This window comes from Panicum virgatum, chromosome 7K, assembly GCF_016808335.1.
Source record: "Panicum virgatum strain AP13 chromosome 7K, P.virgatum_v5, whole genome shotgun sequence".
NCBI lineage: Eukaryota > Viridiplantae > Streptophyta > Magnoliopsida > Poales > Poaceae > Panicum > Panicum virgatum.
In genome coordinates this window covers 15,853,778-15,875,869 of record NC_053142.1, presented here as the reverse complement: position 1 = coordinate 15,875,869, position 22,092 = coordinate 15,853,778, and the positions used below count along the sequence as shown (strand labels likewise).

Here is a 22,092-nt window from a genome sequence, read left to right as displayed (position 1 = left end):
CTTGGCATCAGTATCTGCATGATGGCCCGCATACTGTCACATGTGATTGAAGACCTATGCATATTGTAGAACAGTGCGGGTTCCCTGATTCAGAGCCAAGAACCCATTCAACTTTCTTTCAATCAGTCCCTCAGGAATATGATGTGATCTGAAGACATTTCGGAATTCCTCCCAAGAGATGACATGTTCAGCAGGCTGCATCGCACAATAATGATCCCACCATATACGTGCAGGACCACAAAGCTATTGGGCGGCAAAGTGGGCCTTGTTTGCATCAGCACAAGGTACCTCTAGCAGAGAAAACTTGGAATTGATAGTACGGGGCCAAGCATCGGCGTCCAGTGGGTCATCAGCCTTGCTGAAAAGCGGAGGTTGGGTACCAAAGAATTCTGGGTAACCCGCTGGTTGTGCCTCCCATCCTCCATGCTGTTGGCGTGGCTGATTTTATTGCCCTTGGACCAGCTGGCGAAGCAATTCTGTTTGCATGGCCATTAACTTGGCCAGATTCGACGGGGGTGGCGGTGGCTGCTGAGATCCACTGCCAGCTTCACGACCGAAGCCATCAGGCATTCCACGAGTATGACCAACCATCTGTAATTATGGAAGACATCCATTAGATACATATTTCTTGCTCCCAAAATCAATGGTATGTGCAATGATCATACATTGGATATCAAAACAAAATCAGCAGAATTTAGCTAGATGCGGTGTAACACAATATGCATAACACATATTTGTTCAACCGACATAACTCAGAATTGGTCAGTTGTTAGATGGCTTCATGCTCCATCGTATTGATACTCAACACTGAGAGCAAAAGGGTAAAGAAGATAATCTAGCAATTCACTCTTCATCGTTCTGTGCTACGCTGCTAATCAACAGAGATCATAGTAGTGATTGGACTACAAATATAGTCTCACTGATTCAATAGGCTAAAATTTGATGAGCACACATGCCACAAAATTTGCAACATCTTTAGTATTCATCAAACGGCGTAGAAATGCACAAATGAAGAGATTTGGCAAGTAGGAAGATCATGATTTCCAAACTGGTAGTCGCTACTTATATTACATCCAAAGTAGCCTTTTTCTTACAATCTAGCATCACACACCCCTACCACGTATACTACAACAAGTGGTACTCCTCGCTAGGGCTATTTTACAACATTGTCTTCCCTATGTACATATGCTACAACAGGAAAAACACAAGCTATCTAGGACAAGCCTAAGGTGCCTAGAAGTCGTCGAGGTTGCCCACAGAGGAAGCACTGCCAGAAGAAGAGTCGTCCGGCTGAGGGTTAGGCTCAGCAAGTGCGTGCTCTGAATCTAAATCAGAAACTCCCTCAACCTCCTCTGGGTCCTCTTATGCTGCTGCAGGCGCGGCTGGAACAACTGGCTTCTCCTGGAGCATACCAATATGAGCCATAGCATCATCTAGATCTGCTTGAAGCTCATGCACCTGTCCCTGAAGAAAACCAATCATTGTATCACGCTGCACTATCTCAGCACCATGCTCCAAAGCCTGGTGCTCAAACTGTGCAATGGCATGATCTCTTCCTGCAACGGCATCCTGAAGTCCCTGAATCTGGGTATCTATCAAACGAAGACCTCGCTGAAAACTCTGGGCCAAGTCTATCACCTGGTCCATGTGTCGCTGCTGGAGTATCTGGTAGTGGGACAGAGCATTCATATATCTGGTCACAGCCTGAATAGTCTCATCCGCTACATCTCCAACTAAGTGCCCGAAGTGTGTGATCCTAAAAAGCCACTCTGCATTGCCAGCATTGACTGCTGGAAACAAACCAATAGGATACGCAGCTACCTCCTCGGGATGGTTCTCACAAAAAATGGTGATAGCATTGAGAGCTGCTGTCTCAAAAGCATCCACAAGACGGTACCCAATCACCTCAATCTCAATAGGTGTCCACTCCAAGGTGGGGTGCTAAGGAATGGTCATTGTAACTCTGTTCTTCTGAATTCCATCCACCGAAAACTGGTGTCCCGTGTACTGGGGTGGATCTGGGTAGTGGAAGGTACGAAGTGTATCCCACAGAATCCTCGGAAAACCCTCCCAGTACAGACGGTCGGAATGAGCATTTCCCTCCTCATCCCAAAAGATATGGTGACAAGCCGCCATCTGAATCAAAAAGATTCAAATGTGAGTTATGTGATTATCTCAAGACTTCTCAAATAAAGCTTTAAGAAGACTGTGGCAAAGCAAATGTGATTCTAATTCAAAAGATGATATGGTTCCAATCTCAGAAAATAATAAACCACAATTGGTACTGGTTCATCATTTGAGATTCTAAGGAATGAAAAGATCCTTATAACAACAAGATGGGGCTTAGGATGAAGGCACAACTCAAAACCATCTTTTTCATCCAAGAAAAGTCTAAGCATTTTAACAAGCTTCCTCCTAAAATCAAAATTTAACTCACTTATGGTTTAAGCACACTAACACTTATCAATGAGGATTCATACTAGAAATTCCTTAAAAAGCTCATGTAACAACTTCAAATACTAGGAACCAATTCAAACATCAACCAAATATGCATGCACGTCCTGTTCGTTCCTCACAAGATAAACAATTGCCAACTATGGTTGGACTTAGGTGGTTAGCACGGTGGCATAACATAGGTACGGCTCTCCCTATATAGCTAGTCGGTAAATTCTAACCGTTCTTAACTTATCGAATCGCGGTTAGTGTACCTGCAGAAGATTGACAGAACATATATATATCCATTGAACCTTTCATGCCAGCACTCATGAAAGCGTCCCCATACATTACCGCTCACTATAGAAGCGGCAGCCATACAATTTCCACCGTATGGCCAACGTTAACATACGCTACTCGGAGGCGTATCCACAAGTTCCTTTATTCCCAATATAGTCGACCGAGGTCGGTATATTGGCAGCAGCTCAAGTAGGTCACTGCTTGAGCGCAGCGTTTGGTTCGCATCGCCGACGGGAAGGTCAGACTCCCTCAGCTGACTGAGTACACTTTACTTCCAGTATAGTCAACTAATAGTTGGTATATTGGGAGCACCTCAAGTAAGCCATTGCTTGAGGGCAGCATTCTGCTCGCATCACCGACGGGAAGGTCAGACTCCCTCAGCTGACTGAGGATCCTTACCCTCTTACCTTAACGTAGGTGCGTCGTTACAAAAATTAAGGGTTGCTTGTGAGTATGGTTTGACAAAATGTAAAGTGCTGGAAGTAAGATAACATAAACCATACATAAATAGCCACCTAGTAATTCCCATAAATTCCCTAGGACTTTACGTTCTATGCACAACCCATAATGAATCCAACGTAGTTTTCCAAAATACCTTGTTGGTCAAATTTTATACGGAAAGCGATTTTTAGGGTTCCAACACCTCTGGTGTACACTTGTAGCTCTGATACCAGCTGTGGCAGAACCACCTGAATTATCCCGGCTCAAGTGCGCAGGCCATCACTATAAAGGCAACATCGGCTCAACGCACTTCAAACGAAACAATTCTTGGTCTGTCGGGTAACGTCCCGATACAACCACCGGTTCTCGGATCAAACAAGCATACCCCGCACGAAGGCGAGTCCAGAGATATTACAACCACAAATTTTACAACACAGGCAAGTTCAGTAGTGATTACAAACCAGTTCAAACCATTATTACAAAACCAAACTTAGTAAACCAGTTATACAAAACATAAGGGTAAAGCTTCAGAGTTTAGACAGCGGAAGATAACACACGACGGCTACAACACGTCGCAAAAGTATACCAGGCTAGCCCAAGCATGGTATCACTCGTCAGGGTCATTGCCAGCCAAAGACGTATCCCACTCTACGGACCAGCCAGGAGGCAAGGAGCAGGGCCAAGACAAACTAGCGACCTGGTCCTCAAAACTCATACCTGAAAAAGGGTTTCAACAGCAAGGCTGAGTATTCTAATACTCAGCAAGACTTAACCGCCAACGGGTATACGTAGCCCACTTTAGCTAGACTATGCAAGGTTCTGTGAGGCTCTGGTTTTCCTTTTGCTGAAAAGCAATAAAGAGTGGGTCCTTACTTTCAAATTTTAGCTTCCAGGATTCTAGTTGATTAACCATTCTATGTAAGCATCTACAAATCAACCAAGGTAGATCTTTAAGCAAACATCAAGATTGGTCATAATACTATTGCTCTTATTACTCTGTGTGGCAAAGGGATCAAGCAGTCCCAAACTGTGAGAAGCAGACGATTCGAATCGAATTTGTTAACCTGGCCAGGTAGACCTAATACACATGTTTGGAACACCGTCGGGTCGTTCCCAAACAACCGTTGACCTTTCTTTCCAGCTTGTGGATAGGGTCACTCTCCCCGACTACAGGGCTCCAAGGTCCAACCTTGTCCCTCGAAGTCGCAATGTTGCGCAACATAAAAATAAAAACTATCCCTAAGAGAGAGTGAAAGGTATATCCACTCCCCGGTCCAATCGGCTACTAGGCTTACCGCGTACCATATTTACGGCATGTGGCTAGTACGTTCAAAAACTTAACCACCGCTACCACACACCGCGACCTTAGCAAGTTCATCAACACAGACGGGGTCTCACACAAGGTCATGATATCGAACACACTCACGATGTGGTGAAGCTAAGCAAACAAAATTAATTCACACATGGGCAATCGTTTATAGAGTAGTTAACCAACACTTCTAACTACACAAGGCATCATGATCAACAGCACAAGAAAACTATACTAACTTCCTAAACAAGTGGGAGTAGTTTCCTATAGCAATTAAATCATGGTTTGTTAACAAATCAACAACTCAGAGAACAAATAGTAATAAATTTAGAAAAAATTACACTAAACAGACTATAGAGAGAGTAAGGTTCCTGTAAATTTCATGCCAAAACTTGTAGTCATTTATTTAGAACAATTCATTCATTCAGACAACACCTAGAACAAGATTGAATTATACAGGTTAAACCAGAGCAAATTAGAAGCTAAAATTTAACATCAGGTCGATACAGGGATGAATTAGCTACTGTGAATTTTTCATGATTTTATCTACATAGAATTAATTCTGAGAAAATAAACAAAACAGACATCACTCTAAAAAGATTAATTTTTAACTTTTTTTGTATTCATGAACTGGGGTTTAAACTTCATGGACAAGTTAAACAATTCAAAAAGAACACTCATAAATATTTTCATGATTTAACATCAACATAAACTATTTATCATAATTAAATTATACTAAACAAGGATTAAATCAAATAAATAGCTACATAAGATAACTGACCACGAAATTTTTATAGAAACACTAGTGTAATATGAGCAAACCACCATAAAAATTTCAGAGCATAACAAGGCTTCAAACAATAATTAAGAAAAAGAATAAACAACTAGTCTTTATATACCTAGTGACACAAATCAATTTGTACAGCAAAAACTTTCAACAAACATCCATCATATTTTGATTCTACTGCATAGATATTTACACAAGGATTCTAGAACAACTGGATTTGCTAATTTACGAATTTTCTACGAATTTCTATTGAATTTCCAAGTTTCCAGCTAGAAGTAACAAATAAGCCCTTGCTGCTACTATTCATATGAGTCACAAGCTATTCAAATAACCCCCTGGGTTTCTAGAAATTCTAACCGAGAGGTCCTTGCCGAGGTCAGAGCAGGGGAGCGAGGGTTTGACCGCCAAATCCGGCGTCTAGGCTCACCGGCGGCGAGGGGTAGGTTGGGAAAAATGGAGAGAAGGTCGAGGCGAAGCTCTGGGTGGCAACGGCTAGCGGCGGCAGGCAGAGCTCGAGAGGAGGACCGGAGCAAGGGCGTCGACGGCTAGCGGCAGCTGGCGGAGCTCGGCTATGGCGGCGGGGTGGTTCCAGTGGGGATTGGGCGAGGAGAAGGGGGCTGCGAGCTGCGCAAGGTCACGGCGGAGCTCGCTAGGGGGTCAGCACGGGCGGAGGAGCTGCGGTGAGGCAGGTCAACGGCGGGCCTGGGCTCGCCAGTGTTCTGCGGAGCGGCGGCGGTGTTCTGGGGCGTCGGAGTGGGGAGCAAGCGAAAGAGCAGGCATAATGGAATGCTGGGGTACTTGTAATGCTCGTGCGCTCGCGAGGAGAGAGCGGCGGGCTCTGCAGCGAGCTCGCCACCACGGCGGTGAGGTGGCGGCCGCGCGGTGCTCTACTGCTGTGTGGCAATGCGAGGGGAGCGCCAGCGCGAGGCAATGGGGGTGGAGGAGGTCGGGAGCGACGCGTGGGTGCCAGCGCGAAGCAGGAGGTGGCCAGGCTGGCCCTCCACGGCGGGCAGCGGCACTGCACAGCGGCGGCGCTGAAAAACAGAGCAAGCAGGCAGGCTGGAGTAAGGAGAAAGGGATCGATTTGCAATTTCCGAAAATTCCAAGGAGCCAACTGTAAACCAGCGATAACTTTTAATCTAGGGCTCAAATGAAAAAGTGCCCAACATGAAAGTTGTTCAACTTTTCAAGATCTACAACTTTGATGATGTGCAAAAATTTATTTGATCAAAGATTCAAGAGCTATTTTTGAAAACATAGGAGGGATTTTGAATTCCAAGGATTTTTGTCTTTTTCAAGGTAATTTCACTTTATACTTAGGCTGAAATGAAAGTTTTCCTGCCATGCAATGATTGCACTAAATTTTGCAAAAACACCCTCCACAAAAGCTATAATTACCCATCCTATTCAAATAAAACTATAAAAAGGACCTTGCATAAAATCATAATTATACATATAACCTTTTATATTTACAAAAGATCCTTTTTCAAGCAATCAAGCACATGATGCATAAAATAGATACACAACTACAGTGCAGACACCTAGGGTGTCACAGGCGGCCCCCTCCTCGACCATGGGCCCACTCTTCTTCCTCGCGCTCGAGGTCCTTCATCCCTCCCCGAACTCGGCCGAGCCCTACCCCGGCCGAATCGGGGCTTGCACCGCCGAAGCCACCTTTGCTCCTCCGTCGGAGCGCCGCCCGTTCGTCAATCTCCGTTCTCCGGCCGCTCTCCGTCAAATCGAGCCCGCAATGAGCTTTCCCGTAACCTCCTCTTCCTCCCCAACCCATTTCCCCCCTGGCTTCTTGCTCCACCGCCACCGGGGCGCAGCCACAGCTGCTCGCCGCCACGCGCCCCCGCCACGGGCCGCCCCTGGGCGGGCCCGCGCACCCCTGCGCGGGCCCGCGCGGTGCTGTCGCCGCCCCACCGCCGCCATGCCTCCCTGCCCTGCACCTGCTGAACTCCGCCGCCATCGTGCCTGGCCATGGCCATGGCTGTGCCCATGGTGTGCGGGAGCTGGGGCTGCGCTGGGCCTCTCACTGACCAGTGGGGCCCAGCTGGCAGCCCCTGTTTAGGGTTTAGGGTTTTCCAGAAATAATTATAATTATTTCTATGCATGATATTTGTATAATGTGCATTTGTATTATTTCTATTCAAGATAATTGTAATTTGAAAGCCATATGCTCATGATATTTGTATAATGTGCATTTGTATTATTTCTATTCAAGATAGTTTTAATTTGAAAGCCATATGCTCATGATAGTGTAATGTACACTCTAATATTATTTATTTCTTTTTTTTTCAAGTATTGTAATTTGAATGGCATATACTTTATATATATTCTGTAGCATTTCTCATTTATGGTTTAATTGTAATTTGAATCATATTGTACTTTATATATTTTTTTGTAGTAATATTGAATCATATTGTACTTATGAAGTCTGCATTTGTAGCATTTCTATTCAAGTAATTATATATTAAATGTGAAATGTTCGTCGTGATCCATGTAGAAGTCATAGATGGATCCCGTGTCGTCATCCTCCCCTCGAAGGGATGACGCAGAGATGCAAAACGAGCTTCGAGAAATTGCATCCCAAATGGAGTTGGTGACACAAGCCGACGTCGATGTCCAATCCGCGACGGACGAGTCTGAAAGTGGGGACGAGGGTGGCCCTAGGGATGGACAAGGGGCTTGGGTGGATGGCTATTGGCAGGATCCGCTCGATCCACACCCGTTTCCACAAAAAGAACGTCGTTCAATGGAGGCACTTGATCCGGATTATGAACCGGAACAACAGGTAATGAAAACACGACAAATTACAATGAATCAATTCCATACATTTTCATAGACTACGCATTAGGACTTGATGAATCGTGAACCTTACAGGCGCGGACAGGAAGGGGTAAGCGCCGACACCAAGCCCCTAGCCCCAAAGAGGAAGACAATGAATGCTCGGGCCCCGAACCTGCAAGTATAGCCTCTGACGTAAAAAACAAAAGGAAACGGGGTCGGCGAGGCACAAACTAGTACCCCGAAGGGCAATTTACTGTTAATGTAATTAGCGCGGCAGGAGAACCCATAGAACCTCCGCAGATTGTTGCGAAGTTTCGGAATGCTATCGGTGCTATAATAAGGACAAAGATGGTTTTGGATCCAACAATCCCATGTTGGCCCCTTGTTCCTAAGGGGAGAAAAGAAGCGATGTGGCAATTGTTGAGCAGAACTTTTATTATGGCCAGAGGAACTAGAGAACAAGTTAGGCGTTATGCTCTGAAGATGCTGGTGAAACATTCCGCCAGTGGAAGAGCGAACTGAATACACAGTTTGTCCAGAAGGGTCGAACGCCATTCGCAGATTACGGGGACATCACACCAGCACAATGGGAAGAGTTTGTTTGGCAGAAGACCACAGAAGAAGCTGTAGCCCTAAGCCAGAAGCAGACTAAATTGGCAAAGAGCAACATACATAAAGTCCGCCTTGGGCCAGATGGGTACCAAAGGAAGATCAACCAGTGGAGGCGTCAAAGAGAGGCGGCAATAGCTGCTGGCCAACCCGACGCTTATGACGGATTGGACGACCGTGGATGGCAGTGGCTTGAAGCAAGAAAGCCAAAGATAGTTGAAGGCAAACCAAAATTTGATCAACTCGAGACGGAAGCAGTGGCAGAAAGAATGTTAAAACTTGCCGAACTACAAAAAAAAGGAGAGTTCAAACCCAATAGGGGGGTGGATGTGCTCAGTACAGCCATTGGGTCTAAAGAGCATGGAGGCCGTGTTAGAGGTATGTTCTCTAAGCTGAGTATCAGAGATGGGTTCGAGAAGGGGCTAGGTACAGGAGCCATGACCGCTATAAAGAAGAAATCATGGCAACAGTAGAGCGTGCAATGGAAGCAAGGTTCAAGGATTTATTTTTTGCAGCTCTCGCGGAGCAGCAGTAGTAGGGCCGACTTATGATTCCTGTCTCCCAAGAGGTGGGGCAGCAACAGATGGTGGTCATGCCCCCACCAGTACTTGTCCAAGAAAGTTCGGCATGTGCACAGAGTAGTGTCGCTTTGACCACAGCTCAGCAGTACCCGGTGGATACCATAATGACTATTACTCCCTGCTTGTTGCTATATCTGGTCGGCGGGGCTGGAGAGGCAAAAGGAAGTAGCCAAGGCCCAAGTGCATCCGGCTAGGGGTTTATTTGAGGGAAAACCGATCCCCATCGGATATCCATGCGTACAAGTAGAGCAACTCTTAAAATCAAGCTATGAGGATAACGAGATAAATTTCCCCACTGCAGATGGAAAGAGTTGCCTTGGAGAATATGTTGGTACCACCATCCTATGGCATAAACGAGATATCTTACTAGTTGATCAGGTACCTTTGGCTACTCAGGCCCTGCCATCAACAGAACCACAAGAGGCATCACCAGCTGCTCCATTTTCACGAGAGCCAACACCTCAGGCTCACCCATCACCAGCGGCTCCAATTTCCCAACACTCATCCCCTCAGGCCGACGTATCACCACCACCAAAACAACCATCCCCACAAGGCCCCGTATCACCACCACAATGAGAGCCATCCCCTTAGGCTGACGTATCACCACCACCACAACAACCATCCCCACAAGGCCCCGTATCACCACCACTGCAACAGCCATCCCCACAAGCCTCCGTATCACCACAATCATGAGAGCCATCCCCACAGGCCCCCGTATCACCACAACCACGAGAGCCATCACCATAGGCCAGAGTGTCACCAACACGAGAACCATCACTACATGCACCACGGACTCGATCACCGAACCCGACTTCGATTGCTCGATTATTGCTGCCTCAAATGCTGCGGCCATACCAAAAGGACAAAGAAGGGTCAGAAATCGTTAATAGATGGCACACCGCAAATATAAAGTCTGATGCAAAGTCTAAGAAGGCTAAGTCCAATGATAATCTAGCAAGTTCTAGAGGCAGCAGACGGTCCGGCTTTTCTACGCCCCGCACTGACACAGAATTCAAATTGTCAATTGGGGTTGATGAAATTCAAGACTTGGAGGATGCTTCTTTAAAGTTTGTGTATGTAAAGGACTTGCTACCGGACTGGGCACTAAGGGATTATCCTCCTTATATGCGGAGGCTTCATCATTGGTACAAGAGGGCATGTATACTTGGCCTTAAAACCATATATGCTCCGCACCATCCGGATGTTTTCGGACCTAAGGGGCCCGGAATCTTTGATATCATGTTCGATTTTGCAGACATACAGCACATGTTCCATCTCCAACAACTTGGTATTGAAATGGTTCGACTCTGGTGCATGTAAGTGCTCATGATACAAATTCATTTTGTATTACCGCATAAAGAACTATGTTATGTGCATAAATATGTAATTGTCATACATTATTATCTATAGGATGCAAACATATGATGCCATTATTATAAAGAAAAAGGTCCGATACCTTGACCCTGCTGCGATTTGCGAGGATTCGCACGCCTCGCCAAAATGGATGCCGGACACTGATGACTACCTAAAGCCATTTCCAACCAAGAAGGAAAAACAAAAGGAACGAAAAAAAAATTTCATGACGAGACCATCACAAATGTTGCGGCCTACATATCGCTTATGATGACGCGATGGGAAGACATGGATGTCATATATGCTCCATACCACATCCAGTAAGTCTAATATAGACCATTTCATAATAAAGCATTGCTTCGATCCATGCCTACAAAATGTACATAATATTTTTTTCCTCAGAAATCACTAGATTGCTTTCCTTATACAACCAAAGCTCGGAAAAATTCTAGTTTTCGACTCCTTGGATTGGTCACCAAGCGTTACAAAGAATTCTTAAAAATTATACAATTGTGAGTGAATTTGTTTTTATCTTTCCCATGCACATCATGTTTATTTCTCTAGAGAAATATACATATATAAATTAACTTTCATTTATTTTTTCATTCATTTTAAAACAGGGCTTACAAGTTCTACATTCATAAAGGAGGAGCTCATCCCGCCGACAAACCTAGTGAAATGACTCTGCGCACAAGATTCCCGTGCCACAAGCAACCCGCAGGTTCGGTGTACTGTGGGTACTACATGTGAGAGAATATGAGGCAGCAAGGCAGATATACTACAGATCCAGAATGTGTAAGGGGCTACTCTTTATTAGGGTTATGTGCATATGTCTACACAATTTTTTTTACTATCACTAGCACTTGCATAATTTTACCATAATTTCCATAATTGCAGATTCATCCTGACGAACACGGTAGCCAGCTCCACGAGAAACAACTTCTAAATGTAGTCAACGATTTGTGCCTGTCGGTACCCTGCAGCCGGGGTACCCACTCCTACTGTGCCAAGACTCGCGTAGTTATCCGTAACTACGCCCTAAGGAGCTGAGCAGCCGGACCCCTGTGGTCCGACTCCATCTCACCGGACCAACGGTCCCGGACCCACTTCCCGCTCGGGGGCGGGTCCGGTGTCACCACGTGTCCCAGAGGTGGAAATGCTCAGCACCTGTGACGGCGGACCCGGACCCCCGCAGGTGGGTCTGGGACCTCCACGTGCCATCCGGACTCCTGCAGATGGGTCCGGGACCTCCACGTGCCTATCCGGACCCCCGTGAGCTCTCGGCTCAGCTAGCTGCTCGGGAGGGGTCCGGAGCCACCACGTGTCACGCAGACACGGGCGCGGGTGCAAGCCTTCCACTGGAAGCTCCCTCACCCACCCGCATTAAGTCCGAGTGGTTGTGGCGGGCTCTGCTACCTCTGGGCACGGGGTAGCTTTTGTCAGTCCACACTGTGGATCGCCAGTTACCGAGGCGGCTCGTCAGTTACCAAGACAATCATTAAAGACTCAGCGCCGTGTGCATGGGCGACGAGTCATGATGACCAGCTACTGACTGGAGCAATAGTGCACTCTGCTACAGTGGACTGAGTCAGTAGTTCGGCGTTTCATCATGACCTCAATGCGCGGCTGCAGAGGCTAGACTCTACTCTGACATGAGAGCAATACAACTCTCAGTGGACGTAGGGTATTACGCTCCGGCGGCCCGATCCACTCTAAATCATCGAGTGTTCTTGAGTGCTTGCTTGATGAGTAGATCTGTGGTATTGCTTGCACATCCCCGAGTAACCACCCTCAGGGATTAGGCGGGTGCACTATGCCACCCGGCTGTGGCCCTCTTCCTAGAGCCACAACATCTGGCGCCGTCCGTGGGGATCGAACCCACGGTGGGCGCCAGATGTTGTGGCTCTAGGAAGAGGGCCACAGCCGGGTGGCGTAGTGCACCCACCTAATCCCTGAGGGTGGTTACTCGGGGACGTGCAAGCGATACCACAGATCTACTCTTGATGCAAGCACTCAAGAACACTCGAGGATCTATAGTGGTTCGGGCCGCCGGAGCGTAATACCCTATGTCCACTGAGAGTTGTATTGCTCTCGTGTCTGTGGATGAGTCTATCCTCTGCCTTCATGTCTTTTCTTGGACTTGAGTTCTTCTCTAACGGGCGTTTCCCTTTTATAGCGCAAAGGAGGCGCGCGTACACAGGTGTTGGACCCCGACAGGTGGTCCCAACGAGGATGTATAGTATACCATGAAAAAGACATTAATAGTGCTTTGTGAATCTCTTGCCAGATACGCTTCATCGCCCTATAGACTCTCTGACCGAGGGGGGTCTTCCCCTGTCCCATCGGCGAGGTGCCTGTTGAGGCGCTGTAGGTTGCGGCGTAGACTGTTGGGTCTACCGCATAGGCGTTATGATACTCCGTCACCGAGCTGTCATGTCTAACTGGTGTTGCAGACCGACGCGCGTGGCGTGGGTGGCGCCAACGGCTGCACTGTGCGCCTCGGTAACGCGCGATCAATAGTACAGCCTTGCAAAAGTCACCTCGGGCTCTGCTGTGGCAGAGTGCACTTAGCGCCTCCCGCATTGAATGCGGTAGGTGGGCGAGTCTTCCCGACGAAGCCTCGCAGGTGCGCGCGCGTGCTTGCGCCTGCGAATACGTGGCGGCTCCGGACCCCCCAGGCGGGGTGTCTGTTCCCTCCCCGCTGAGGGGTCCGGATAGTATATGGGGGTCTGGGACCCCGTGGGGGGGGGGGTCCGGGGCCCCCGGCTATTTTGGCTTAGCGTTCCCTTCTCCGAAACACGTGGCGTCACAGGATCCTTCCCTAGCAAGGGACAGGTCCGGGGCCGCTAACCGGGTGAGAAGGGCCTCGGACCGCGAGGGCCTGGCTGCTCAGGCTGTCAGCACGTAGTCAAGGATAACTACGAGGCTCTCGCCTAGACACAACAACACCTCTAGGACACGTGGTGACACCGGACCCGTCCCCGAGCGGAAAGCGGGTCCGGGACCGTTGGTCTGGTGAGATGGAGCCGGACCCTAGGGGCCCGGCTGCTCAGCCCCTTAGGGCGTAGTTACGGATAACTACGCGAGTCTTGACACAGCAAGAAGGGGTACCCTAGTCCAGAGGTACCGATAGTGCCGTTTCATTATGCACGAAGTGGTCAATGCGAGGGGCAAATTTTTCCATGAAGTACAAGATTTGGCAACCGAAGATAAATACATTGGGCTTCGTGAATGGGAGAACCAACAGCACCGTGCCGCCACAAGTAGCGGTCCTAGGGAGGATTAGGAGAAAACCATGTATTCAATATACACTTTAACAATTTGTACTGTAATGATGTTTAGTTTTCATATAATTTAATTTTGTATGTGTAAGAATTTTTATTTACTGAATATATTCTATGTTTGGATCGCCTACTACATTGAATGAATTGAGTTGGCGGCAAATTGCAAAAAATAGCGGAAAACATAATTGAAACTTTCAAATTTGAAAAATTATTGGCGGGAAAATCATTTGTAGGGGCGGGTGGGCTTGTGGACCGCCCCTACAAATGCATTTCCAGGGGCGGTTGAGGGGGTGGCCCGCCCCTGGAAATGGATATTTAGGGGCGGGTTCGTTTTCCGTCCCTGAAAAAGGGGTATTTTTAGCAGCGAGAACTAGCCACAGATTTTCTACCCGCCCCTAAAAATATGTTTTTACCCGCCCCTACAAACCTTTATTGTAGTAGTGACGATCATCATAGAATGATGGCATAAGCTTGCAATGCACTATGAAACTGGAAATGGGGAAACGACAGGTTGGGCCGGCATAATAGCAGGCATAGTCAACGAGGTATATGCTAGGGGGGGTGGTTCTTCATGTATACACCAGCCACACCAGCAAGAAGGACCACACCAGCAAGGAGACATGCCAGCAGCAAGAGTTGGATGGGTTGGAGGCTGCCAAGTGTGATAGGCAGGGTGGCATGCTCGGTATTGGTAACGATGACGATTACGGTGGCTGAAAGAACCATGGTGACAATAGAAACGTGGATGTTCATGGTGGTTGAGGCCTTTGTAGAGGACTTTGAGTGATATAATGGGTCACCGCGTGTCGAATATATACAATATATGCTGAACTCTATTTCTGTGGAAGTGAAGATGCATGGCACTGAGAAAAGCAAGCAATCGTTTCAGATATTTAAAGACACAAGGCAACCCGCAACCTTGGCTCAGCAGAACTGTACATGAACGATAGCAAACATTTTCTCTCGCCATATCATTGTATTAAACCATTAGACTACCTACTAACTACAATATCTCATCATAACGCACAACCACTTTATCAATCCATCCTCTCTATTTATAACCGGAACCTCTTGACACTAACATCTTCGACCTCCCAACAAACCTAATCATATGCCTTTTCATAATATAGTTTTTTTTAGCAAAATGTTGTGAGAAAAGAAAAACACCCAAAGGGTGATCATTTAATATAAACAAGAAAAAGAAGGACAGGATGATTTTTTTTCTTCATCCATGTGTAAGTGCAGGATAATTTCCTTCGGAAAGGGTCTTCCATGAAGTTATATATGTTCTAGGGACTTTCACTTCAAGGATTTGGCCATTTCTTCCTTTTGATATGCATGATGAAAACTACAATGACAAATGGGGGGGGGGGGGATTATTGCTTGCCTCATGCAGCGTTTTGAATACATTATTATGCTGAGTATTCTATTCATTATTACAGAAAATATTTTTGCAATGCCATTTTCACTGCCGGTTCGTCAAAAAACACTTGTTAAAAGATTTCTCTGCCGGTTCAAAAGTAGGTGGGAGTGTAGTGGATGTTGAAACCAGTGGTGAAAATGATTATCACCGCCGACTCGTGTTTCAAACCGATGGTTTCACCATCGGTATGTAACCTTAGCTGGAAGTGATAATTCATTTTCATTGAAACCACATGGAAAAAATTATCTTTTACATATGAAATCGGAAGAGGACAAACATTTTATCAAAATTGTAGAGATCGATCAGATCTAAAGCTTTATTGTTGACAACCTTTTCATTTGTGAGAGTTTAGATGCCCAAATATTTAATATAATTTATGCAATCAAATAACCTTAGATGGAAACTATGTCGACATATCGGGAAATAAATAGAGAGATACTTGTTTTAAATATTTAAATTTTAATTTTAATCAACTAATAGCTTGCACCATATATTTTGAGAACTAACCATGGCAGGGAATCACCGACCAAATTTCGGCCCAGAAGCAGGCCGGCCGAACCCCCCATAGGTGGCAAACCGTCCGCTCCCAATGGGCGGACCGTCCACCGGTCAAGACGTTCGGACATCCGAAACATCTGCATGTAAGTTCGGACGTCCGAAAAGAGCTGCCCGTTTGAATGTTAGCCGACGGACTGTCCGCCCCCACAGGCCAGACCGTCCGCCGGTCAAGATGTTCGGACATCCGAAACATCTCCATGTATGTCCTGTCTGCCATTGGGACATTCATGCAGATGTTTCGGATGTCCGAACATCTTGACTGGCGGACGGTCCAGCCTGTGGGGGCAGATGGCCCGGCCCGTTGAAATTTGATTCTTTTTAAAGAAAATATTAGGTAATATAATTTTTGCTACTTAGTACCGCGCCGTAGCGTGGCCCGGTACTAAAATGCGACATTTAGTACCTGCCGATGTCTTGGCCCGGTACTAAATGGTCATCCACAGGTTACTTCAAAAGGAATGCATCTCACACCCAATCACATGTGGTGCATAGGTGGGCTGGTAAGGAAGGGTTGCGCGAGGCTGGAGGTCGTGAGCACTGAGCATATTACGATGACAATTACGGTGGCTGAAAGAACCATGGTGACAATAGAAATGTGGATGTTCATGGTAGCTGAGGCCTTTTTAGAGTACTTGTCACACCCCAAAATTTCAATTTTGGGTTGTGAATATCTTTTCGAATAAAATTATCATCTTCTTAATATTTTGAGAACTTTCCAGAATTTTTTGGCATTTATTCTCACTTTTCCCTGGAGTTAAATCCATTTAATGGAAGCTAGTATTTTATTTGGACTCCTCGTGTCCCAAACTATCTCCAAGATTTTCCTTGGAATTACTTTCAAACTTTCCGGGTATTTTTTTTGGATTAAAAGATTTATCTAGATTTATTTTAAGTCTAAAAATATATTCTGAGCTACTCAAATCCTATTCTCTTTTAATTCCCGGACTGGATTCAACTTATTATGCCCTGTCAAGTTCTTCTTTAATCTCGCTTCACAATCGAATCACGTTCAAAACAGGAGCTGTAACTTGATTTTATCGTTTTCCGAATCCTAGATTCAACCCAATCTCCCTTACCCTGCCAATCTTTTTGCTTCACTCTTTACACCTCTCTCTCTGCACCTCTTGTTTGCCTCTTTCTTCCTCAGCATAGTGGCCAACTTATCCCTCCTCTCCTAACCTGTCCGATGCAATGGCCCCACATGTCATCTTCTTCTTTCCCTTTTTTTTGTTCAGGGCCCAACCGTGCACGGGGAGAGCTCGGACTCCCCGCACAGCACTCCAATCAGGTGGGCTTCGCGAGTCCCCGTGGGCCACGCTCCTGCACGACCCGGTCCACCTGTCTCTAGGCCCAACCAGTGCCCAGCACCATCCGACCTGAGTCCAGATAGCACACGTGAGCATGCAAGTCGAGGTCCCGAGCGAAGCCTGGCCAAGCTTCCTCTCCACCCGTGTGACCGTGCCTGGTGCCCCTTGAAGCCCTAGGCACCTACTAACTAACTAATATATCTCATCATATCATAACGCACATATCATCGTATTAAACCATTAGACTACCTGCTAACTAATATATCTCATCATAACGCACAACCACTTTTTCAATCCATCCTCTCTATTTATAACCGCAACCTCTTGACACTAACATCTTCGACCTCCCAACAAACCTAATCGTATGCCTTTTCAAAATATAGTTTTTTTTACCAAAACATTGTGAGAAAAAAAAAACACCCAAAGGGCGATCATTTAATATAAACAAGAAAAAGAAGGGGAGGATGATTTTTTCTTCATCCATGTGCAAGTCCAGGATAATTTCCTTGGGAAAGGGCTTTCCATGAAGTTATATATGTTCTAGGGACTTTCACTTCAAGGATTTGGCCATTTCTTCCTTTTGATATGCATGAGACAGTAATATGAAAACTTCAATGAAAAATCTGGGGGGGGGGGTGGGGATTATTGTTTGCCTCATGCAGTGTTTTGAATACATTATTATGCTGAGTATTCTATTCATTATTACAGAAAATATTTTTGCAATGCCATTTTCACCGCTGGTCGTCAAAAACCACTTGTTAAAAGATTTCTCTGCCGGTTCAAAGGTAGGTCGGGGTGTAGTGGATGTCGGAACCGGTTATAGCACTTTCTCATTTATGACAGTTTAGATGCCCAAATATTTAATATAACTTCTGCAATCAAATAACGTCAGATGGAAACAATGTCAACATCAAAGTTGTAGTATTGGATAGCACTATTTGCCTAAACAGTTGTTTAGCCCGTTTACACACCGTTTAAATGCTACACAGTGGTACACCGTTTCCGTTTAATCGGTTGTTTTGACCGTTTAAACGGCCATTTTGCCAGTTTAAACACCCGTTTTGCCCGAATAATAGGCTAAACGGCAGGTGATTGACCGTTTACCGTTTAGCGTTTAGGATAACACTGTTGGATAGGATCTACAACTTCATAGCTGACAACTTTTTCATTTGAGATAGTTTTGATATTCAAAAACATACTTTAAAGTTTAAAAATGTTGAAACTTGGCACATCTATAGTTCATGTTACGACAAATTGCAAAAGTTAAGATCCAAAATCTTTATAGGTTATTTCATACAGAAATGTTAAATATTGGTCTCTTTTGTACTAGAAGACACAATTTTTCATCTAGTACGTGCAGAAGAACCCAAATTTTGTTATTTTTGTATAAATTAATCTAGAAATATTTGAATCTTAAATTTTGTGAATTTGAAAAAGTATATCTACGGATCGACTATGGATGTGCCAAGTTTTTTTTAAAAAAACAAAATTTAAAGTACTTTTTTTCAAAGAATTTTCAAATTTCCAACTTTTAGCACATTTGGACCAGATATAAGCCCTTATTTGATTGCTGTGTTGTCACTCTCTCTCTATATATATACTGTAGCATTCCACAAAATTGGGCGTGCATGAGTACATGAATCGACAATTGGATACTTTGGTCTTAAACACTTTTGATCGTTTGGTTATACAGATTTTATTGTTATGTAAACTGCAGTCTGGCCAAAAACTGTAGTTTAGATATTCTCTCAAAACCACGTGAACATCTCTTCCATGAAGAAGCTTTGTTTATAGTACAGTAAATGGTACAGTATATATTTTTCTCTTACACACACATTTCATTATGTTATGTAGTGCTTTGTTTACTTGTTTGGACATACATATTGTTTCCACCGAATGACTGGTGCTCATGCATGCGTCAGCATTGCTAATCATGATGCCACAGCTAACCACCGCGCTGTACGAGCCTGATCGCGCTCTTGTGCCTATATTAGGACAGGTGAGCACAGCAGAAAGGCAATAGCGAGCTGCTGGTCCTGCACAATATAGCAGTAGTTCAATATGCCTCAGACATGTAATCAGCTACCTGCAAACGCCAAACAGGCAATTCCTCACTTGGTGAGCGTTATAACAGCGCGAGCATTACCTCGCTCCGGCCACTGCCAGGTCGCCTTTCCTGGCCAGATGGCACATCTTGGTGGACGGAGGGTCCTGCGTGCTGCCCCCAAACTCTGTCGTCCGCTTCATGCCATCCTAGATACAGAGAGAAAATTAAGGTTCTCCCACTTCTCTTGCATTGGTAGGATTTGACCCACCCCTCGAATGGAGTGGGGATAGTGCTCGGATATCCGCTAGATATGAACGCAAACAAGGCCTTTTTCCTCCGTTAGCTTATTCTTTTAATATGCAATCCAAGCTGAAGTTCCCAAATTCGAATTCTACAATTTATTAAAAGAGTTATTGGCCACTCCTATTTCATATCTAAAGTAGGAGGTAGCCTCCATGTGAGGTGGGTATTGGTGTATAAGTGTATTGTACATCTTTCCTGATCGATTTTGGATTTTGAGGTCAACCAGCTATTGCATACATTTCAATAGTAACATACCATTTTCACTTACATGTTTTCTTCCGAGCCAAACCACTAATTCTGCTTATTTGTATTTGGTTTTTATTGCAATATAGGTTGGACAAATATTTCGAAGTGGAGATGACTGTACGTGATAGTGATCTTGACAAATATGGAGTTGTCAATAATGCCATCTATGCTAGTTACATCGATAAAGGTTGGCACTTATAAGTCTCAAACATAGGGTAGTGTATATACCGTGCTAGCCCAAGTTCTGTCATTTTCCTTCCTTCATATACCGTGATTGATCTTCATAAAACAGGCCGAGAAATGCTGCTTGCGGGCCTTGGTTTCAGCACAGATTCGCTAGCATCCAGGGGCTGTGCTTTGGCAACGTCAGAGTTAAACCTCAAGTATTTTGCACCTCTGAAGGTATGTTTATTCGTAGATGAGAGATTAGCCTGTTCAATTATATTTTACCATTTTGATCATAACGGATTAACACATTTGAAGTGCATAATTTTTAGGATAAAGACAAGTTTGTGGTAATGATGAGGCCAGTCGAAATCAAGGGCGTACGGATATTTGCAGAGTATTTTATAGAAACGCTGCCAAATCGTAATGTAAGTATATTTAAGCTCCCTCGAGTCATAAATAAGTGACATTGTAGATTTCGATGCACCATCGTCAAAACATACACTAATAGAAAAAGAGGCATTCATCTACGACCAGTTGGTACCGGCTGCGGAAGCCGGTACTAATGGCGCCTGCCGCCCGGTACTAGTGCCATTTTTGTAGGTGTGATAATCTTGACTAATACTTTTTACAAAAAAATATTATAAATGGTCAAAATGTATAATTTTATAAAACAACATAGATATATATACTCATATTATTTTTAAATATCTAAACTCAGCATATAAAAATAATTTGCTTTAAAATCTTAGAACGAATGGTATGATTGACTACGGATAAGACCAAAACGCCATTTATTTATGGCTTAAGAGAGTAATATGGATCAGTCGCCCCATGCACGCCTCGATCATTGATTCATCGTATGCATGTCATGCAGGTAGTTTTAAAAGCGGTGGGCAGCTTCGTTTGCCTCAACAAAGACTACCGTCCAACTCGTGTGTTCCCGGAGTTGTCAACCAAGCTGCTGCAGTTCTTCGCATCGGACGATGACAAGCTCAATTAGCTTTATAGTTGTCTACTCGTGGGACCTCGTGTAATAATATAATAAAGATCTATTCCTACATAAGCCGTCACGGGCACTTGGCTGAACCTAAAGAAATTGTCTGTAGTTTTAATTCGGATCACACTGTCGTAGATGTATCTACGTGACTCTGAATATGATTTATGAGTCCTCCTACAAGTCTGAAAAAATAGGCAAAATTATAGGCCACTGTGAACACAGAAAGATAACGGTAAAGATAAGAGAAGCGACTGTGCCTCGTCCCTATTCCTTGTTTCAATTTGATTTAATATGTCTGCTACATGATGATTACTCATGACGATTGCAGATATGTTTGAGTCACTCGTATAGCCACTGATTCAGCTGGGTCATCATACCATATATTGTAGTTTTCGAGTCCATCTTGGAGTTCAGTAGCAGCACGCACTAAAAATGATGCCCAGGCCGCATACAGAGTCCAATTTGGACGTTGTTTATATGCATGGAAGGATAATTTCGTAGAGCTTGCAATGGAACTAGTTTCAGGCCCAAATTCCATCAGAGTTGACAGGAATCGTCAAAACATGTGGACGTCCAGAATTTGTCAAGGTGCTGCGACACCATCTTTTGGGTCCATTAGGGACGTGTCCAGTGTGTTATGCACACCCTAAACCGCATATAATCAGGAGCCACTGAATCATTAGGGTTTGGGGTTTTGTTTGAGTTTAGTTTTCATCGAGAAACTGAATTGTTCATTGTATCTGTGTCGATTAGTCCTTTTCAAGTGATCCGGGGCCCTGTTCTTGTTCTACTCGACCGTGGCGATTAGTCCTTTCGTGTTTAGAGCATGAACCTTTTATTATCCTATTTTGCCTTATTTACATCTGCAATTTCAGATTGCGTTCTTATCGTTCTTGCTTGTGTTCATCGATTCGCTTGCAGAAAATTCAATTGGGTTGTGCTCGGTTGATCACGTTTGGAGCAACAGTGTAACGGTGGTGGGTTTCGAATCCTTGCTGGTTACAAGCCTTGATCCTGAGTCGAGTGTTCCACAAATCGAAATTACCATACCTCTCGGAAGATCGCCACGCTTGGCGCTATCAATTGGTATCAGATTCTGGGTTTGCCGTGAGGAATTACATTGTTTTCCCCTCTTTAAATTCATTTTGTGTTT

At 45.0% G+C, this 22,092-nt stretch overlaps 2 protein-coding genes across 3 annotated transcripts; one reads left to right on the top strand and one right to left on the bottom strand.

The window, feature by feature from the left end:
* Nucleotides 1-6,819: 6,819 nt before the first annotated feature.
* On the bottom strand, nucleotides 6,820-7,242 carry LOC120639951. Its single transcript, XM_039915865.1, has one exon. It carries the CDS (start codon nucleotides 7,240-7,242, stop codon nucleotides 6,820-6,822), a length of 423 nt encoding a protein of 140 aa, XP_039771799.1.
* Nucleotides 7,243-19,195: 11,953 nt separating this feature from the next.
* On the top strand, nucleotides 19,196-21,219 carry LOC120639843 (acyl-acyl carrier protein thioesterase ATL3, chloroplastic-like). Of its 2 annotated transcripts, none has more exons than XM_039915780.1 (5): nucleotides 19,196-19,454; nucleotides 19,861-19,961; nucleotides 20,067-20,176; nucleotides 20,272-20,367; nucleotides 20,821-21,219. In XM_039915780.1, exons 1-5 carry the CDS (start codon nucleotides 19,240-19,242, stop codon nucleotides 20,824-20,826), a joined length of 528 nt encoding a protein of 175 aa, XP_039771714.1. In that variant the 5' UTR covers nucleotides 19,196-19,239; the 3' UTR covers nucleotides 20,827-21,219. The 2 variants fall into 2 exon arrangements, with proteins under 2 accessions (XP_039771714.1, XP_039771713.1); XM_039915779.1 differs by having other exon boundaries at nucleotides 19,197-19,454; nucleotides 20,817-21,219.
* Nucleotides 21,220-22,092: the final 873 nt, after the last annotated feature.